The following is a 16,850-nucleotide window of genomic DNA, read 5'->3' as shown; positions in this document are numbered from 1 at the left end:
ATTTGACATTAGTGAGGCTTTAAATGCTTGATGGAAAAGCTATGTTGGTGTCTGAACAAAATATAATTGGAGTTTATTAGGATTTCCAAAGACTGACTATTTACAAATGAATCAGTGATGTTTTGAGAAGTAAACTTTCTATACAAGCAATACTCCACCACCATCACTACCCCCATCAACCAATCATAAGCAACAATATTATCAAAGCCAATCCAGCCCATGTTCCCTATTTATAAGGTACTAGCAAGTGCATGGAATGCATGCATTTCCACCATCTTTTTCACTTATTAAGGCTATGACATCAACCACAGTTAATAGAAAAGATGACATAGATTAAGGAGACACAATGAACCATTTGAAGGTTCATTGAAGGGGTTATATAGTCCCCACGAAACTGACTCTGGGGAAAAAAGACTGAGTGGAAAGTGAGATGCAAATAATGCAAGGTAATAACACTTATGAGTCTTAATGTCTGTAATGGCTGGCTGAGAGTTTTCACAGGTGGCTCTTCTTACTTCACGCTCTGTCAAAGCCCGTTCATGCACATGTCAATAAGTCAAGTTACTTTACCGTGATCCTATGAGAATTATTAAATGGCATTTGGCTAGACATTCAATGTGAGTAATTCAACAGGGGAACACATGGCTAGACAGCAACTCCTTTCAAAATCCATGCTAAATAGTAACACCATCCTCTGGAATTCAGAGATTACAAGTTCAGCAAACAGAACCTAAAAAGCTTTGCAGACACACTGGTCCAATAAATGCTGTCATTTTGTGGTTGCAGTCTAATTTGTTTTATGTTGTTTGAAAGCCTTCATTGATAGGTCAGAAACTAGCCTTCTGGTAATTACTTACTGCACCTTTAATGATGGAAAAATAGATTGATTCATTGTCACCCTAATTCTGTCTTTAGCTACAGTCCCCTCCAGGTCAGTTCTTTTGTTTTTGATATACCCTGAAGACATCTGGCTTTGAGATCAAAAGATGAATATGAGATGATAGAGTTTAATTTCCTGATATTTACATCTAGATGTATTAAACAACTTGGCACCTTTTGTTTGAACCCACCCACTTTTCAAGTGATCAAAAATATTGGAACATGTGACTGACAGGTGTTTCTTGTTGCCCTCATGTGCCCTGTTATTGATTGTTTAAACAATTAATAGCTCTGAAAGTCTACTCTTGGTTTAAGCCCTAGGTTTTGCCTGTGATGACTACATTTGTTGGTAAAGAAGATAAACCATCATGAAGACTAGAGTGCTGTATATGGTAGAAAAGCAAGCCATTTTGAAGCTGAGAAAATATGGAAAATCGATCAGAGCCATTGCACAAACATTTGTTATAGCCAATACAACAATTTGGAATGTCCTGAAAAACACAGAAATTACTGGTGTACTAGCAACCAGACATGGAATAAGTTGGCCAAGGAAAACAACAGCAGTAGATGACAGAAACATTGTGAGAGCTGTGAGGAAAACCCCCGAATGAAGGAATATGAAGGAATCACTATCCACCGTTTGAAGACGACCTTGAGAGCAGAAATATAGAGACCATACCACAAGTTGCAAACCACTCATCACCTGTAGGTATCAGAAGGTCTGAATGGAATTCGCAAAGAAATACAGAGATGAGCCACACAAGTTCTGGAACCAAGATTAACTGCTACCAAAGTGATGGAACAGCCAAAGTACGGAGAAAGAAAGGACCTGCTCATTATCCAAAACATACAAGCTCATCATTCAACCAAGGTGAAATTAGTGTCATAGCTTGGGCTTGCATGGCTGCTTCTGGAATGGGATCACTAATCTTTATTGATAATGTAACTCATGGTGGTAGCAGCAGAATGAATTCAGAAGTCTGCAGAAACATCCTGCTCACCAATTTACAGAGAAATGCATCCAATCTACTTGGAGAAACTTTATCATATAGCAAGACGATGACTCAATACACACTGCCAACACAACAGGGGCAGGACTTCATCAGGGGAAAAAGTCGAAGGTTTAAGACTGACCAAGACAGTCACCAGACCTTAACCCAATTGAGCATGGATTTCACCTCCTGAAAAGGAGACTGAAGAGAGAAACCCCTAACACAAACAACAACTGAAAGAAGCTGTGGTACAAGCCTGGAAAAACATCACAAAAGAAGAACAGTTTGGTGATGTCAGTGAGTCGCTGACTTGATGCAATTCTTGCAAGCAAAGCATATGCAAACAAATTGTAAGTGTTTTTTTTTGTCTTTTTTTTTTTTTTTTTTTACTTTTTGAACCATCTGTTCCAATAATTATACTCACCTAGGTATTGAGTATACCTATACTCAATTAGGTAGTCTGCCACCATAAGTGCCATGTTCTAGGCCGTTTAACACATCTAGATGTAAATATCAGGAAATTAAATCTGAAATTCTGATCTAACATCTCATATTCATCTTTTGATCTCAAACCCAAATGTCTTCAGAGTATACCAAAAACAAAAAAAATTGGCCTTGCCGGTCCAGTACTTTTAGAGGGGACTGTATGTCTTAAATCACATACTTTGCAAACTTTATTTCAAATTGTGTGTTCATATTAGGAAACTCAACAAAAATTAATTGCAGTGAGACCATGTTGGCAAATGAGCAAGACATCTCTGGTCAGCTGATGCTCACAAGAAATAAACAGCCAACACTTTGTGGTTGTGTGTTTGGTCTGATGGCTGCCCTGGCTAAGTTTTTTTTTGACCGACTTTTCTTTAAACCATTGAGGAACTGCATGAACAGAATATATGACACACAGATCCATTTTCCTTCACAAAGCTACTAATCGAATCTCATACACACTTACACATCTGTTCCTTCCAGTGGTTCAATAACAATCACAGGACAAGGTGTGTTATTGCAAATGGCCTAAATGGCCTATGGATTGGGAATTACTTTTGGTGTCGCTACACAGCTCAGAGTCAGAGTTTATCACTGATCTGGATTTCTTCACTTTGGTAAAGATGACATCTTTCCCAACATTCGTTACTGTAGAAGAAAAAACGTGTACTAAAACTAATGCATGCACTTAATTGCATTAAAAAACCTGAACATTTCTTTACTAATAAATAGAGAAGGTGGAGGAATTCTTGAATAATATACCAAGTTTGTTGAGAAACTGGATGTTTTAGATGTCATTTGTCTGATACTGTCAGATCAAAGACTTTTGTTCGATTTCAAGGGAAACTGTTTCTGCCTTTTCCACCAACGGGGGTCGGTTCAATAGAATGGTGGCACAGGGAAGAGTGACATGTCTTTTCAGAATGACTGTCTGCTGCATTGTGCAGCATCTCTGTATGAGAAGCCTTTTGCTATTTTTGGGAAAAAGCTGATTTTTCAATTACAACAAGCAGCTCAGGGAACAAAATTTTTGTAAGTAGTTTATCAACTCCAATAATGGAAAGTAGGAATGTAGCTTACTGTGGATCCAGTTTCCTCTCAAATTGTTCCTTGATTCTTATGACCACATTAAGAATTGGTACTTCCTGAAAGATGGCAGATTTTAATCGATTTCTGGGTACCTAAGAGAAGCAATTGAATTTGCATCAAATACACTAAAATATTCATTATATACACTAAAACCAGGAAGTTACCTGAAAATTGTAGGCTAGAACTCAGGGGAGTTTATCAACTCTAATAATGCCTCATGAGCCTCAAATAAAGTGTAATCCCAGCACATCCCCTGACTATTTGTTAACAACATGCATGTATTGAAAATAAAAATACAGGTAAAGTAATTTTAACACATATTACAAAATAGTGACATGTGTGGGACAACATGTTGAGAAGAAGGCAAATCAATGAATTATATATTATTTAAGCTTATTAAACTATGATTATGGGAGATGTTCTTGCTTCTGATTGGATGGCATGTGTGCAATATTTTTTTATTAAAGGTGTGACACCTTTAATGAAAAACCTGGCACCATGTTGGAATGTAACCATAAAATATTGTACACTAACAACAGGCTACTGAGAATTCATGTGCAGGATGGTGTACTGACAGAACACATTAGTTTACATTTACATTTATGGCATTTGGCAGATGCCCTTATCCAGAGCAACTTACAAATGTGCTTTGAAGTCTATCAAAAATACATTCTGATACTCGCTCACTAGGTCACAAACTAGGAATACCATCAGTCCAAAACTCTGTTGGGGAGGTAACAGATAAGTGCTCAGACAATTTTTTTTTTTTTTTTGAAGAGGGAAGTCTTTAGAGTTATTTCTTATTTTAGACTTATTTCAAACTCAAATTCATAAAGGTAGCAAGAGTCAAACACAGAGAGGCATGATGTATGCAAAAAAAGAAGGCAAATAGAAAGAGTAAACACTAAGCAAGACGAGGGTGAGATCAGTGATGGCAGACAGAGTAAATACAGCTCAGAACTTACATAAACAATGAGATTGGCAAAACTTCATAAAGGTGTATGCAAAGGCTAGGAGTGCTTTTCATTTCTTAAATTGTATGTCCTTATTTGATTCTCTTGCTTTCCTTTCCTTGCTTCAAAGCTTCTCCCTCCAAGGAAGTGGAGAAAGAATGCAAGAAAAGGAAACAAGTTCAGAAGAAATTGAGAACAAATGTGCCAAAAGAGACATCCTTGTTTACTAAAGCATCACTTAAGTAACTTATTTAAATTTAACTTATTGAATAATTTACTTATTGCAGACTTACTGATTAAAACAATATCACATGTGTACATCAGATACTTAAATGTTGATGTTTTAACTTAAACATGCTTCTATTCATTACCTGACTTCTTCATCAGGCATATTAATTAATGTTCATGCAAGTATTTTATTTGTACCCATTGTTTATTTAATTTAGATTTTTTTTTATTTGGCCTCCTTATAGTATTTATACTGTAGGGTTGCTTCACATGCCAAAATAAAAAATGACTTCCATGTAGGAAGTACCTGTGGATCCAGCCTCCTCTCTCCTTGTTCCTTGATTCTTATGACCACATTTTAAGAATTGGTACTTCCTTAAAGATGGCAGACTTTGATCAATTTCCAGGACAAAAGCTGAGGCAGGATCGAGGAATTGAGGATCAAATTGAGGCATCAAATACATTAAAATCTATATTATATACATTAAAACCAGTTACCAGTTAACCAGTTAACCACGCTAAAAACAAGTTACCTAAAAATGGTGAGCTAGAACTCAGGGGAGGGGGAATTCTGCTGGCGGGGAGGTGTAATGTCCTTGGCTTTTGTAACATACATTCAGCAAATATCTCTAATGCGATGTTATAGAAAAACAAAAACAAATTTAACTGTGTAGTAAAGATGTTGAGAGAACAGAATTTTGGTCACCTCTACCAAAGTGAGAATCTGTTTCATGGATCAACTCTTACTCTGAGCTGTGGAGCAACACCAAAAGTAATTCCCAATCCATAAGCCATTTAGGCCATTTGCAATAGCGCATCTTTTCAAGTGGTTGGTATGGAACCACTGGAAGGAACAAATGCGTAAGTGTGCATGAGAATTGACTAGCAGCTTTGAGAAGGAAAATGAATCCAAAAGCACTTAACCTGTGCATCACATTTTCTGCCGACCATTTCTTCAGTGGTTTACAGCAAAGACCTGTTGAATTTAAAAAAAGTTGCAACCACCAGACCAAACACACAACCCAGGAGTGCTGGATGTTTATTTCTCTTTTTTCTTAGCAACGGGCAAAAACATGACTATTGACTGACCAGAGACATTCTGCTCTTTTGTCAATTTGGTCTGAAATTTGTCTATTAAAAAAAAAAAAAAACATGCTACTGATTCATGTTAAATCGGTCCTATGTAATGATCAGGTGCACTGCATATATATTCCAGTCTATAATACAAAAATAAGAAAAACATCAATTTATGCAGTAAGTAAGGAATTATATGGTACAAGCCATAATATTCTAATCAGAAGTGAAAAGAACAGAATAAGATAAGGCCCCGAGGCATAACCATAGCAACAGTCATATAATGGTAGTGGGGTGGAAACTAGATGTCTAGCTAAATATCAATAAAATAACAATAATTTTGCTATGTTCATGTCATTCAGTTATGAGGAAGAAAAACACATACAAAGCCCCAAACCACTGTGGTGATCTTTTTGCCTCTCCTTTGTATTTTCCAGTAAAAAATATACTGTTTCAGCCAGCTATAAGTGAGAAGATTGAGACTGTGCTGCTTCACATTAAGCTTTTTATATCAGTGTGTTAAGATAAGAACAGCACCAGCCTTGGTGAATTAGAATATGAGCAGAAAAATAAGAACAACACATGTTTGGTATCAGATTCTGATCAGAAAGATTCTCAGACATTTCTGGTCAGTGACCCCACTTTATGGGCCCACATTTCTTGCTTCCCATAAATAAATGCTAGCAAATGGGTTTGCTGCTTTAGTTCGGATCTTATAATGCATGGCACATACTTTTTTCATAAGCACAAAGTGCATGTCAGGGCTTGGAGCATTCTTTGCTGTGCTTTCCTGCACTGTTTTAGTAAATACAATATCTAAATATCTGTAATAACAGTCAGATTATCATAATGCATATTTATCACTGTATATGATCACATAAAGCTAATCTATATGATCACATTAATCTAATCTAATGAATTTTAACTGAAGCCAGAGCACATGCTGCTGCAGTAGGACACAGCCTGAAATGCATGGGGTCACGACCCCAACGTTGAGAACCTATGGGCTAGAATCAACCAGAAATCACTAAACCAGAGAATGATCAGTGAAACACTATAGGTATTTTTGGTGTGAGCATCCAATTTCAAACCCTTCACGATCAACATAAATCACAAATGCAGTCACAAACAACAGGTACGCACTGCAAAAGAGACAGGTCATGCATTATTAATCCAGCTAGATTCCATACAGTTTGCTCTAGCTGCAGCATATGTTTCAGCCATGGACCATTGCTTCACTGTTAATGTCTTTGTTCATGGTTCCTTTTCCTAATGGTGGCCCATGCAAACAACTTAGCTTGAGCTGATTGCTGTGGCAAATAAACAACCCCAATCATTTATCAAAGCATGTACAGAACAAGTTTATTCCATGCGTAATTCCACGAACTGAAAATTTATCACATGTACAGATGTTTACCACAACGCTTGGAGGTTCATAAATCCTATACATTCTAAATTGCTCTGCTCGGACATGACCACACACATTTACATAAAGAAATGCTCCAAATTGCCATTTAAAAGGGTGATTTTTTTGCAATCTATTTCCCTAATTACATTTGGAAAACCTGAAATGACATGAATATTTATTTTTTATTGCTGCCTTTGGAAATGCATTGTGGCCACATTTGGAAATGTAATGCATTGTGACATTAGCCATATGAATGCATGTACAACATATCATTGTTATCATAGTTGTTTGGGATATGCCAGAACTCTCTCCCAATTCTTTAAATGTGACCATGGCTACAAACCCTAGATTAGATGGGACTTGAATGTGCTTGGGAATGCTACTGTTGCATTTTGTTGGCTCTCTAAAAGTACTGCTTCCAGTGATCAACTAAAATTGCACTGGGCAAACAAAGTTTGCACCTGTCTGCACCTTGCTGTGAGCACCATCATCAACAATTACTCTGTAAATTATTCTGACATGATTGCCAATAATTGGGACTGGAGGTCCTCATAATCAGTTTACCCATGATTACACTTTTCTACCACTAGGGGTTTGTGGTCAGGAGTAGTTCTAAATATACACACATCCTCATGCACAAGAATAACTTGATAATCATTTTCTATCCCTAGAGACGTGTATATGCACAGTTTACACACAGAACTACACACACACACACACACCGATCAGCCATGACATTAAAACCACCTGCCTAGTATTGCGTAGATGCCCGTTGTGCCACCAAAACAGCTCTGACCTGTCGAGGCATGGAGCCCACAAGACCTCTGAAGGTGTGCTGTCGTATCTGGCACGAAGATGTTAACAGCAGATCCTTTAAGTCCTGTAAGTTGCAAGGTGGGACCTCCATGGATTCGACTTGTTTGTCCAGCACATCCCACAGATTTGGGGTTTGGAATTTGATGGCCAAGTCAACACCTTGAACTCTTTGCCATGTTCCTCAAACCATTCCTGAACAATTTTCGCAGTGTGACAGGGCACATTATCCTGCTGAAAGAGGCCACTGCCATTGCCATGAAGGGGTGTACTTGGTCTGCAACAGTGTTTAAGTAGGTGGTACGTGTCAAAGGTTTCCTAGCAGAACATTGCCCAGAGCATCACACCGCCTCCGCCGGCTTGCCTTCTTCCCACGGTGCATCCTGGTGCCATCTCTTCCCCAGGTAAGCCATGCACACAAACCTGGCCATCCACATGATGTAAAAGAAAACGTGATTCATCAGACCAGGCCCCCTTCTTCCATTGCTCCATGGTCCAGTTCTGATGCTCATGTGCCCATTATAGGTGCTTTGGGCAGTGGACAAGGGTCAGCATGGGCACTCTGGCTGGTTTGCAGCTACGCAGCCCCATACACAGCAAGCTGCGATGCACTATGTGTTCTGACGCCCTTCCATCATAGCCAGCATTAACCTTTTTTCAGCAATTTGTTCTACACTAGCTCTTCTGTGGGATCAGACCACACAGGCTAGAATTCGCTCCCACACAAATCAGTGAGCCATGGGCGTCCACGACCCTGTCGCTGGTTCACCAGTTGTCCTTCCTTGGACCACTTTTCGTAGGTACTAACCACTACATACTGGGAAAACCCACAAGACCTGCAGTTTTGGAGATGTATTGACCCAGTCATCTAGCCATCACAACTTGGGCCTTGTCAAAGTTGCTCAGATCTTTACGCTTGCCCATTTTCCCTGCTTCCAACACATCAACTATATATATATATATATATATATATATATATATATATATATATATAGTACTGTGCAAAAGTCTTAGGCACATGCAAAGAAATACTGTAGAGCAAAGGTGCCTTCAAAAATAATGAAATTAAATGTTTCTGCAATTAAAAAATACTATAAAGTGCAGTAAACAGTAATAAATGAAACAAAGTCAATATTTGGTGTGATGATCCATCGCTTTAAAAAAAATTAGTAGTCTCAGGTACAATTTGTGCAGTTTTATAAGGAAATTAGCTGGTAAGTGTTATTGAGCATCTTGCCGAACCAGCCACAGTTCTTCTGGAGTCTTTGACTGTCACACTTGCTTCTTATTTTTGCAGCAAAACCCAGCAGCCTTCATTATGTTTTTTTTTTCTGAAAAGTGGTCTTTTATGTAATATGCTGCTTTCTTTACTGACATACAAACATTTTTCTGTAACATTTAATTTTGTGCTGGAAAACTAATGTTTGGAAATCTAAAATGTTTTTGTACTGAATCAATAATGTAGAAGTCATAAAATAAAAATCTATAACAAAGTTTGTACTAAAAAAAACTGCTTAAGACTTTTGCACAGTACTGTATATACATGAAATATGCATATTTTGCATACTATTTCCAACTCAGACACTGATTTGCTTTTAATTGTAAAAATGTAATTCTAGATACATTTTGATTATTGTTATTAGCTTGTACCTCCTCCACAATGCACGCTGCAGTCCTCCCAGCTGCTGTGAGTCCACAGGTAGAGGTGCTCAGGTTCTCTGGGCGTCTCTGTGCTGCTCTCCTGAGACTGGTTCAGAGACACTGTGTACTCATAGTGGATCCCGTATGTCTGATCGTGGAACAGGAGAACCTATAATGAGGATCAGAGGTAGAGGAATACGGCGATGAAATCAATGCAACAAGAGATTGATTGAGTGAGGACGATGGGAAAAACAGGAAATGCTGACAACTGGAAATTTCTATCATTAGACAGTTGTAAGTTGACTGCCTAAAATAGTAAAAGGAGCACATGATAGCTTTTAATAATGGATTCCATAAAAGTTTTTTTCCCCTCTGAATGCCGACTACCATATATACATATATTGCTCCAGCAATGCGTTTACTTTTGGGCCAGTAGGTTAATAGTAAATGACCTGTTGCTATGACCACATGATAGTCCTAGAACTGGCAATGGTGAACAGAACTGTTTTTAAAGACATCAAACATGTAAGATTCTCATCAGATCACCCCAAAATCCATAACGAAGCATTTTTAAATGTAGGTAACATCTTCAATAATTCACCATCTATGTTTAGCTATTATTCTTCCTTCATTAGTAATACTTTTGCTTGTGAGAAGAGGAGATTAGTGACTTCTCTATGCTTACAAAATAATGTTCCATAAGGCTCTGCTCTAAGGCCACTGCTTTTTTCATTATATATACTACCTCCAAATTACAACCATTTGTAAACATGGTATTAGCAGATGACAGACACCAGCTTAATAAAGTCGAGGAATGTGTAAGAGACATTAGACAATGGATGCATTTACATTCACCTGATTTGACTGATGCTTTCATCTAAAGCAACTTACAGAATATATTACAGGGTGGACCAGCAAGCAACCTAGCTTAAAGCACTCATCATACCCCAAACTGCGCCACGCTCCCTCCAAACCTCTAGCACTGCTAGACTGGACCCACCATCTCTCAGGGTACATGGAAGTCATGCATCAAGGCTCTTCTCTGTTCTGGCACCTAGGTGTTAGAACAAACTTCCCCTAGATGTCCGAACAGATGAGTCACTGGATCAGCTTTAAATGACAACTAAAGAACTACCTCTTCATGGAGAACTTAAATTAACACTTTGTTATTTGAAAAATAAATAAATAAAGATTTTGTTGTCTGTGTGTTTTCATACTATATGACCTCCCCAACATGTTTTTTCAGACTGATAGTACTCTTAGTCCGTGACCTTGTGAACCAGTATCAAGATGTATTTATTCATAGAGACTTCAAAGCACTTCTGTAAGTCGTAAGTCGCTCTGGATAAAGGCATCTGCCAAATGCCATAAATGCAAATGTAAATGCAATGACCTATAAAGCACTGAATGAATCTCGCCCCGCTGTACCTGAGCAAACTTTTGGTCTATTATGATCCAGCCTGCCTGCTTCAAACAATAGGTGCAGGTACATTATCATATTCTGTACTTTTCATATTCTGAACATTTTCCTACAACCCCCACCCCCCCCAGCTTTGGAATTGCCTCCCTGTTAGTGTCCCGGTCTCAGACCTAGTCTTAATCTTTAAGTCTAGGTTGAAAACCTATTAATTTAGTTAGGCATCCATTCAATGCACTTTTTTTCTACTATACTTTAATGATTAATAATCCCATTATCCGGTATTTATATCCTGTCACCCAGAAGAGGATGAGTTCCCTCTTGAGTCTGGCTCCTCCCAAGGTTTCTTCTTCATGTCATCTCAGGTATCTGAATTGAATTTAACTGATTACAAACTAAAGGCCTTATTCAAGGGACCTCTGGCAGCCCTGGGATTTAAATTCACAATCTACTTTTCTTAAGTATTGAATCTTAACTGCTGAGTAAAGTGGCCTACTCCCTTGTACTTTCTTTTTGAGTGAGAAAAAGGACAATAAGATTTCTTGAGATGGCAAATACATATTCAGCTCTATTCCAATATACTCACTTCACAAATATATTTGCACCATCCCAGAAAAAAACCCAGAATGCACTCATAAGCTTAGAGTGCAAACTCAGAGAACCTTCTCTTTAAACAGCCTCTGCTTTGCTTAAATTTAATATGAAAAGACACCAGTTCATCAAGGGACAGACTCCGAGGAGTAAACAGACTCCAATAGGTTGTGACTGAGCAGCTCGACACGGACTGGCCAAGTCATTGCCAAGAGGAAGAGTGGAAGTGCACTCATCCATTCTCTGTAATCATGTCGAAGTAATGGCACTAGACTCTGGCTAGCGGCGAACAACACAAGCAAGAGCAATAATCTCCTCTTCAATCTGAGGGGAGTGTTTTCAAAGCCAGCAGTCTGCACTGAGGAGGCTAATGGCTTGTGAACATAGGGGCCAGGTGTGTGAACATGGCTCTTTATTTCTTGTGTTCTTCCTGCTAAAATCCACTAAAGCAAAGATCTAGAGGATGATTTCATCTATCATGAAATTTAATTGACTTTTTGTCAGTTAATACATAAATAAAGAATTCTCATAACTCATTTAATTTAATGTAATTTAATGCTTGATAGCTAGGACTAGCATACCTGATGGCATCTGACCAGAGTCACTCAAGTGTACAGTTATTTACTTTTATTAATTTTATGCAACGTAATAAAAGTGTTCAATAGAGTAATATTAATAAATATGCCTCAGAAGGACCTAGAGAAAATTCAGGAAAATAAGAAAGGCTCTCACTCACGGCAGTGTGTATTAGTAAAGCAAGCTGGTGCAACATTGAAAAGGGAATTAATACAAGGAACATCAATGCATGTACTCTTTGGGAATTTGGTTTATTTGACTAAAATTAGTAGTTTTGTCAACTAGTCAAGGTTTCGCATATGCAGAAACAGTGTTGTATGTTTAGCTCAAACTTTGGTGCATTACTCCTTTTGGTGCCGTTCCTTTGTGCAGATAAGTACATGGCAATCGCACATGGGTGTGGACCAAAATGGTCTGAGAGCATCTGAGCAAGGTGGTTTGGGTCAGGTTTCTTGTGAACTGTAGACACACACTTGGAAAAGGTTTGTTTAACTTTTTCTATCACCGTATTTCTGACCATTTACGAGTATGTTTTCAACCGTACACACCCCTCAGCCAAATGGTTTTCCTTTATGGTTCATCCAATTATGTGCAGTTTGAAAACAAACCAAATAGCAAACAAACCAAAAACATCAATTATCAATTTATCAAAACATAGAATTGAAGGAGGGTTTACTTTCTTCTTCCCATGACTGTAGCAGATACCCCTTATTCAGAGCATATGTCTTTAATAAAGCCTCATTAAAAACATACTCTTGTGCAAGTACAAATCATGCTCTTTATCTCATGCTAGTGAAAAATTCTTATAAAGTGTAAATTATTGGTCATAGGCAAAACAAGATTTTAGCATTTGTGCAAGTTAAAAGCACTAGACACGTATTTTTCATAATGTATGATGAGCTGTTCACAGGTGCTGATTAGTAATAAGTATGTGAAATTAAAAGTGTGCTGTGCAAGTGCGTGACACTTTTCCATTTAAAACACAACACCTACAGCTCCAAAGTGGATTACATCAACTCACTCATTTCAGGTCAGAGCAACCTGCACCAAAGCCCCTCTGAGAGCCTCTTAATCTCCTCTGCTATTTAGCTAAAATATTCCAAAGAGGATCGAAAAACCCCTTGAAACATTTGAAGTTAAGCGTGACCTGAGGGAGCTGTGTGGAGTCTGGCACCCAATAAAGCCCGCATGATTTCTTTATTACGCTAAATATGGCAGTCCAAAGTGTCTTTCAGGCTTTTCTGGCTCTCTTGACTGTAGGGTGCAGATCTGTTGCAAGATAGATTGTATCTTGATTGTTCCTAATGAGCTTTAAGGCAGAACCTAACTGAATCCACGTATAAAGATGATCATTTTTCATCCAGTGTCTCAATAAAATGTAAAATGCTTAGCTATTTGTATAATGTCATGATGATGTGATCTTGGTATCTGACACAGAAGAAAAGAAAAGCTGGTCCACTGTCAATCAAAACAAGGGTTACTTGTTAATAATGTGCTATTTCCCTATAATTCAATGTGTTTATTCTGGATTAAGTAGAATTTCCAAATAAAAGTGGTACATTTTTCTCATGAACACAAGCCTCTTGGTTCGTGGAAAACTAGTCTACCATGCTTGATAAAAATAGCTTAAAAAGGTTTAAAAGCTTTTAGAAAAACAAGCAACCAAAGGAAGCTCCGTTTCATAAAACACTGAAACACAGCTACAATCGTAAATAAAAAGAACTTGACGTTCAACGCAGCTTCCTTGAATAAAATGGGTAAACAACTGTGTTAAAGAAGGTTGGCCAGATAAAAAAGAAGAGTTGTTCCCCTGGGCTGTAGAGTGAGGCCTAATTTATTTACCATGAGGTGGAGAGGAGTCTTAGTGGGCCCCTTGGCAGACATCTTTTCCCATAATCCTCTGCGAACATAGCGAACCGTGGTACCGGCGAGCTCAAACTCCCCCGGCAGCTCAATTTTCCAGTCGCTGTTTATGGATCTCTTGCTCGAGTCTTTCAACGCTGAAATGGTCAACAGGGAATATGGGTTAACTGCATGCACTCATGTGGCTCGTATAAACCGTTACAGCTGCAATATTAGAAAACTGATGCTCAACTATAAGGCTTAATTAAGTCAGACATTGAATTCATAGCTATTTTTTTACCTTTATAAAACTGTTGATTGTTAAGGATGAAGTACAGTTCTTGTACAATTCTAGTCCAAAAAAAGAAACTTCTTTTTTTTTTTAAATAATAATATTTTCTCTCAAAAACGTATGTCCCAAATTATTGACACCCCTAAAGAAGAACTAAAATAAATGGAAAATGCTGTCAGCCTCTAAGAACTTTTCCTTTAAACATTTCCTTTTTCCTTTTAGTCTATGTAAAATCCCTGTCATCCACTCCCATATGGAAAACCAAAGATTGTTCAGCACAAAAGATACACATCATTGTTGACCTGCACAGGTAAGGCAATGGATATAAAAATATATAAGCAGTTAAAATAACATTGAGCAGAGCTACACCCATAATAAACATTTCTGGAGCAGTGAAAATTTGCCAGGACACAGCTCCTGAGTGCCATCAAGCATCATTAGGACTACTAGAATTGGTCATGTGTTGTCTTCACTTGAGACCAAAATCAATTTCGGTCATGCACACCATCAGCATATGTGACTACTGAAGATTGAATACAAAGAAAAGCGCCTGATAGTTACTGTAATCATTGATGCTTCATGACGGTTTTGCAACTGGTGGTCACAAGGGCCCTTCTTGTGAAGAATGATGGCAATGTGTGTTTAAATGTTAAACTGAACTAACGGGAATGTTCAGGTAGCTGGTAAGTGACCAAAACAATAGTAATGTTTTTTTTTAGGTGTTTCCAGATATAACACAATCCTGACTCTAAATACAACTCTGTCGATATCTTAAGAAATGTTTTGCAAAATTATAAGAAAACTTTCGAAAAGTTGGCAAGGCAAAATAGGAATCCCTGTGTGTTTTCATCAACTGAACCAGTGCAACAAGATTCAGTCATTCAGTTATTTATTCCAAACTATCTGTTTCCATCACATTTTTATCATAAATTCTCTTTATACACATCGCAACTTTTCCAGATTAGTCAAGCTTAAAAACCTTCTTTAAGTTATATAGCTGTCAGGTTTTCTTATATGTACAAGTGAACTGAAATATCAGGTCAGGTAGAGGGCCTCTACAAGCATGAACCTTTAAAATATTTTGATTATTTTTCAAGATATACTGAAGAAAGAGATACAGAAAATCAGACTCCACTAGACGTGTGATTACTGCTGCAAGCTGGGTGTACTTGCAATTAAAGCAGCCGACATTTTGCTTTAATACAACGTAAGGCTTATCTGATATAATACAATGAGCTTCTAAAAGTGTAAGCTTTGAGAAGAGGGAAGCTTTCTTCACTTTGTATGACAGACACAGAGGCCACGCCCTCTTCACTTGTACTAGCAGGCACAAAGTCAATGGCCTCTTCAATTTGCATGACAGGCACAGAGGCCATGCCTTCTTCACTTCATATCATGGGCACAAAGGTCATGTTTTTTTCACTCTGTATTACAGGCACAGAGGCCACACCTCCATCACTGTGTATTATAGACACAGAGGCCACACCTCCTTCATGTTGTATGACAGACAAAGAGGACACACCTCCTATATTTTGTATGACAGGTACATAGGCCACACCTCCTTCACGTTGTATGACACACAGAGGTCAGGTCTTTTTCACTCTGTATGACAGGCACAGAGGCCACACCTCCATCACTGTGTATTACAGACACAGAGGCCACACCTCCTTCATGTTGTATGACAGACAAAGAGGACACACCTCCTATATTTTGTATGACAGGTACATAGGCCACACCTCCTTCACATTGTATGACAGACAGAGAGGTTATGTCTTTTTCACTCTGTATGACAGGCACGGAGGCCACACCTCCTTCACTTTGTATGACAGGCAGAGAGGACACATGTCCTTCATTTTTATGACAGGCACATGGGCCACACCTTCTTCACATTGTATGACGGACACAGAAGCCACACCTCCTTCACTCTGTATGACAGACACAGAGGCCGCACCTCCTTCACTTTGTATGACAGACACAGAAGCCACACCTCCTTCACTTTGTATGACAGACACAGAAGCCACACCTCCTTCACTTTGTATGACAGACACAGAGGCCACACCTCCTTCACTTTGTATGACAGGCACAGAGGACACACCTACTTCACTGTGACTGACAGGAAGCCTGTCATCGCTGTGTGTGTCACAGAGAGATGATGAGCAGCAGATCAATGAAGTCATCCGTCACAGAGAAACAGTGAAACTCATGGCTTCATCTCTTTTGACGGGGTTTCCCCCCACTGTGAGCCTAAAGGGCAGGGTGGGTGTCTGTTCTTTATTACAGAGACACAAGTACTTACCCAGGAAGCTGTGTGATGGCCGGTCCTCCACAACTTTAATTCGCCGTGCTCCTACAGGAATGATGGCCGCCTCAATATAACCTTCAGGGAAGAGAGAGAGAGAGAGAAAGCAGGAGAGCAGATTTCAGAACGTGATATAGTAGGGTCCAAAAGTCCACTACCAAAAATGGTGTTCCTGTCATCATTTAAAAAATTACTAAAACTGAAAAACTGAAAGCTGTAGGGATGACAATGATAAGGCATGGAGGACTAACACAACACAACAGTACATGT

At 38.6% G+C, this 16,850-nt stretch overlaps 1 protein-coding gene across 2 annotated transcripts in view; it reads right to left on the bottom strand.

The window, feature by feature from the left end:
* adamts17 (ADAM metallopeptidase with thrombospondin type 1 motif, 17) overlaps nucleotides 1–16,850 on the bottom strand; it is a 150,653-nt gene that overhangs the window by 28,132 nt on the left and 105,671 nt on the right. For both annotated transcript variants that reach the window (XM_034308734.2, XM_034308735.2), the window contains 3 exons: nucleotides 16,578–16,658; nucleotides 13,990–14,147; nucleotides 9,573–9,732 (listed from right to left, as the gene is read on the bottom strand). In XM_034308734.2, the coding sequence (XP_034164625.2) occupies nucleotides 9,573–9,732; nucleotides 13,990–14,147; nucleotides 16,578–16,658 (399 nt within the window). The remainder of the gene's footprint in view (nucleotides 1–9,572; nucleotides 9,733–13,989; nucleotides 14,148–16,577; nucleotides 16,659–16,850) is intronic.

The sequence above is a fragment of the Pangasianodon hypophthalmus genome, chromosome 11 (assembly GCF_027358585.1).
Source record: "Pangasianodon hypophthalmus isolate fPanHyp1 chromosome 11, fPanHyp1.pri, whole genome shotgun sequence".
Taxonomy (NCBI): domain Eukaryota; kingdom Metazoa; phylum Chordata; class Actinopteri; order Siluriformes; family Pangasiidae; genus Pangasianodon; species Pangasianodon hypophthalmus.
This window is presented reverse-complemented; position numbering and strand designations above follow the sequence as displayed.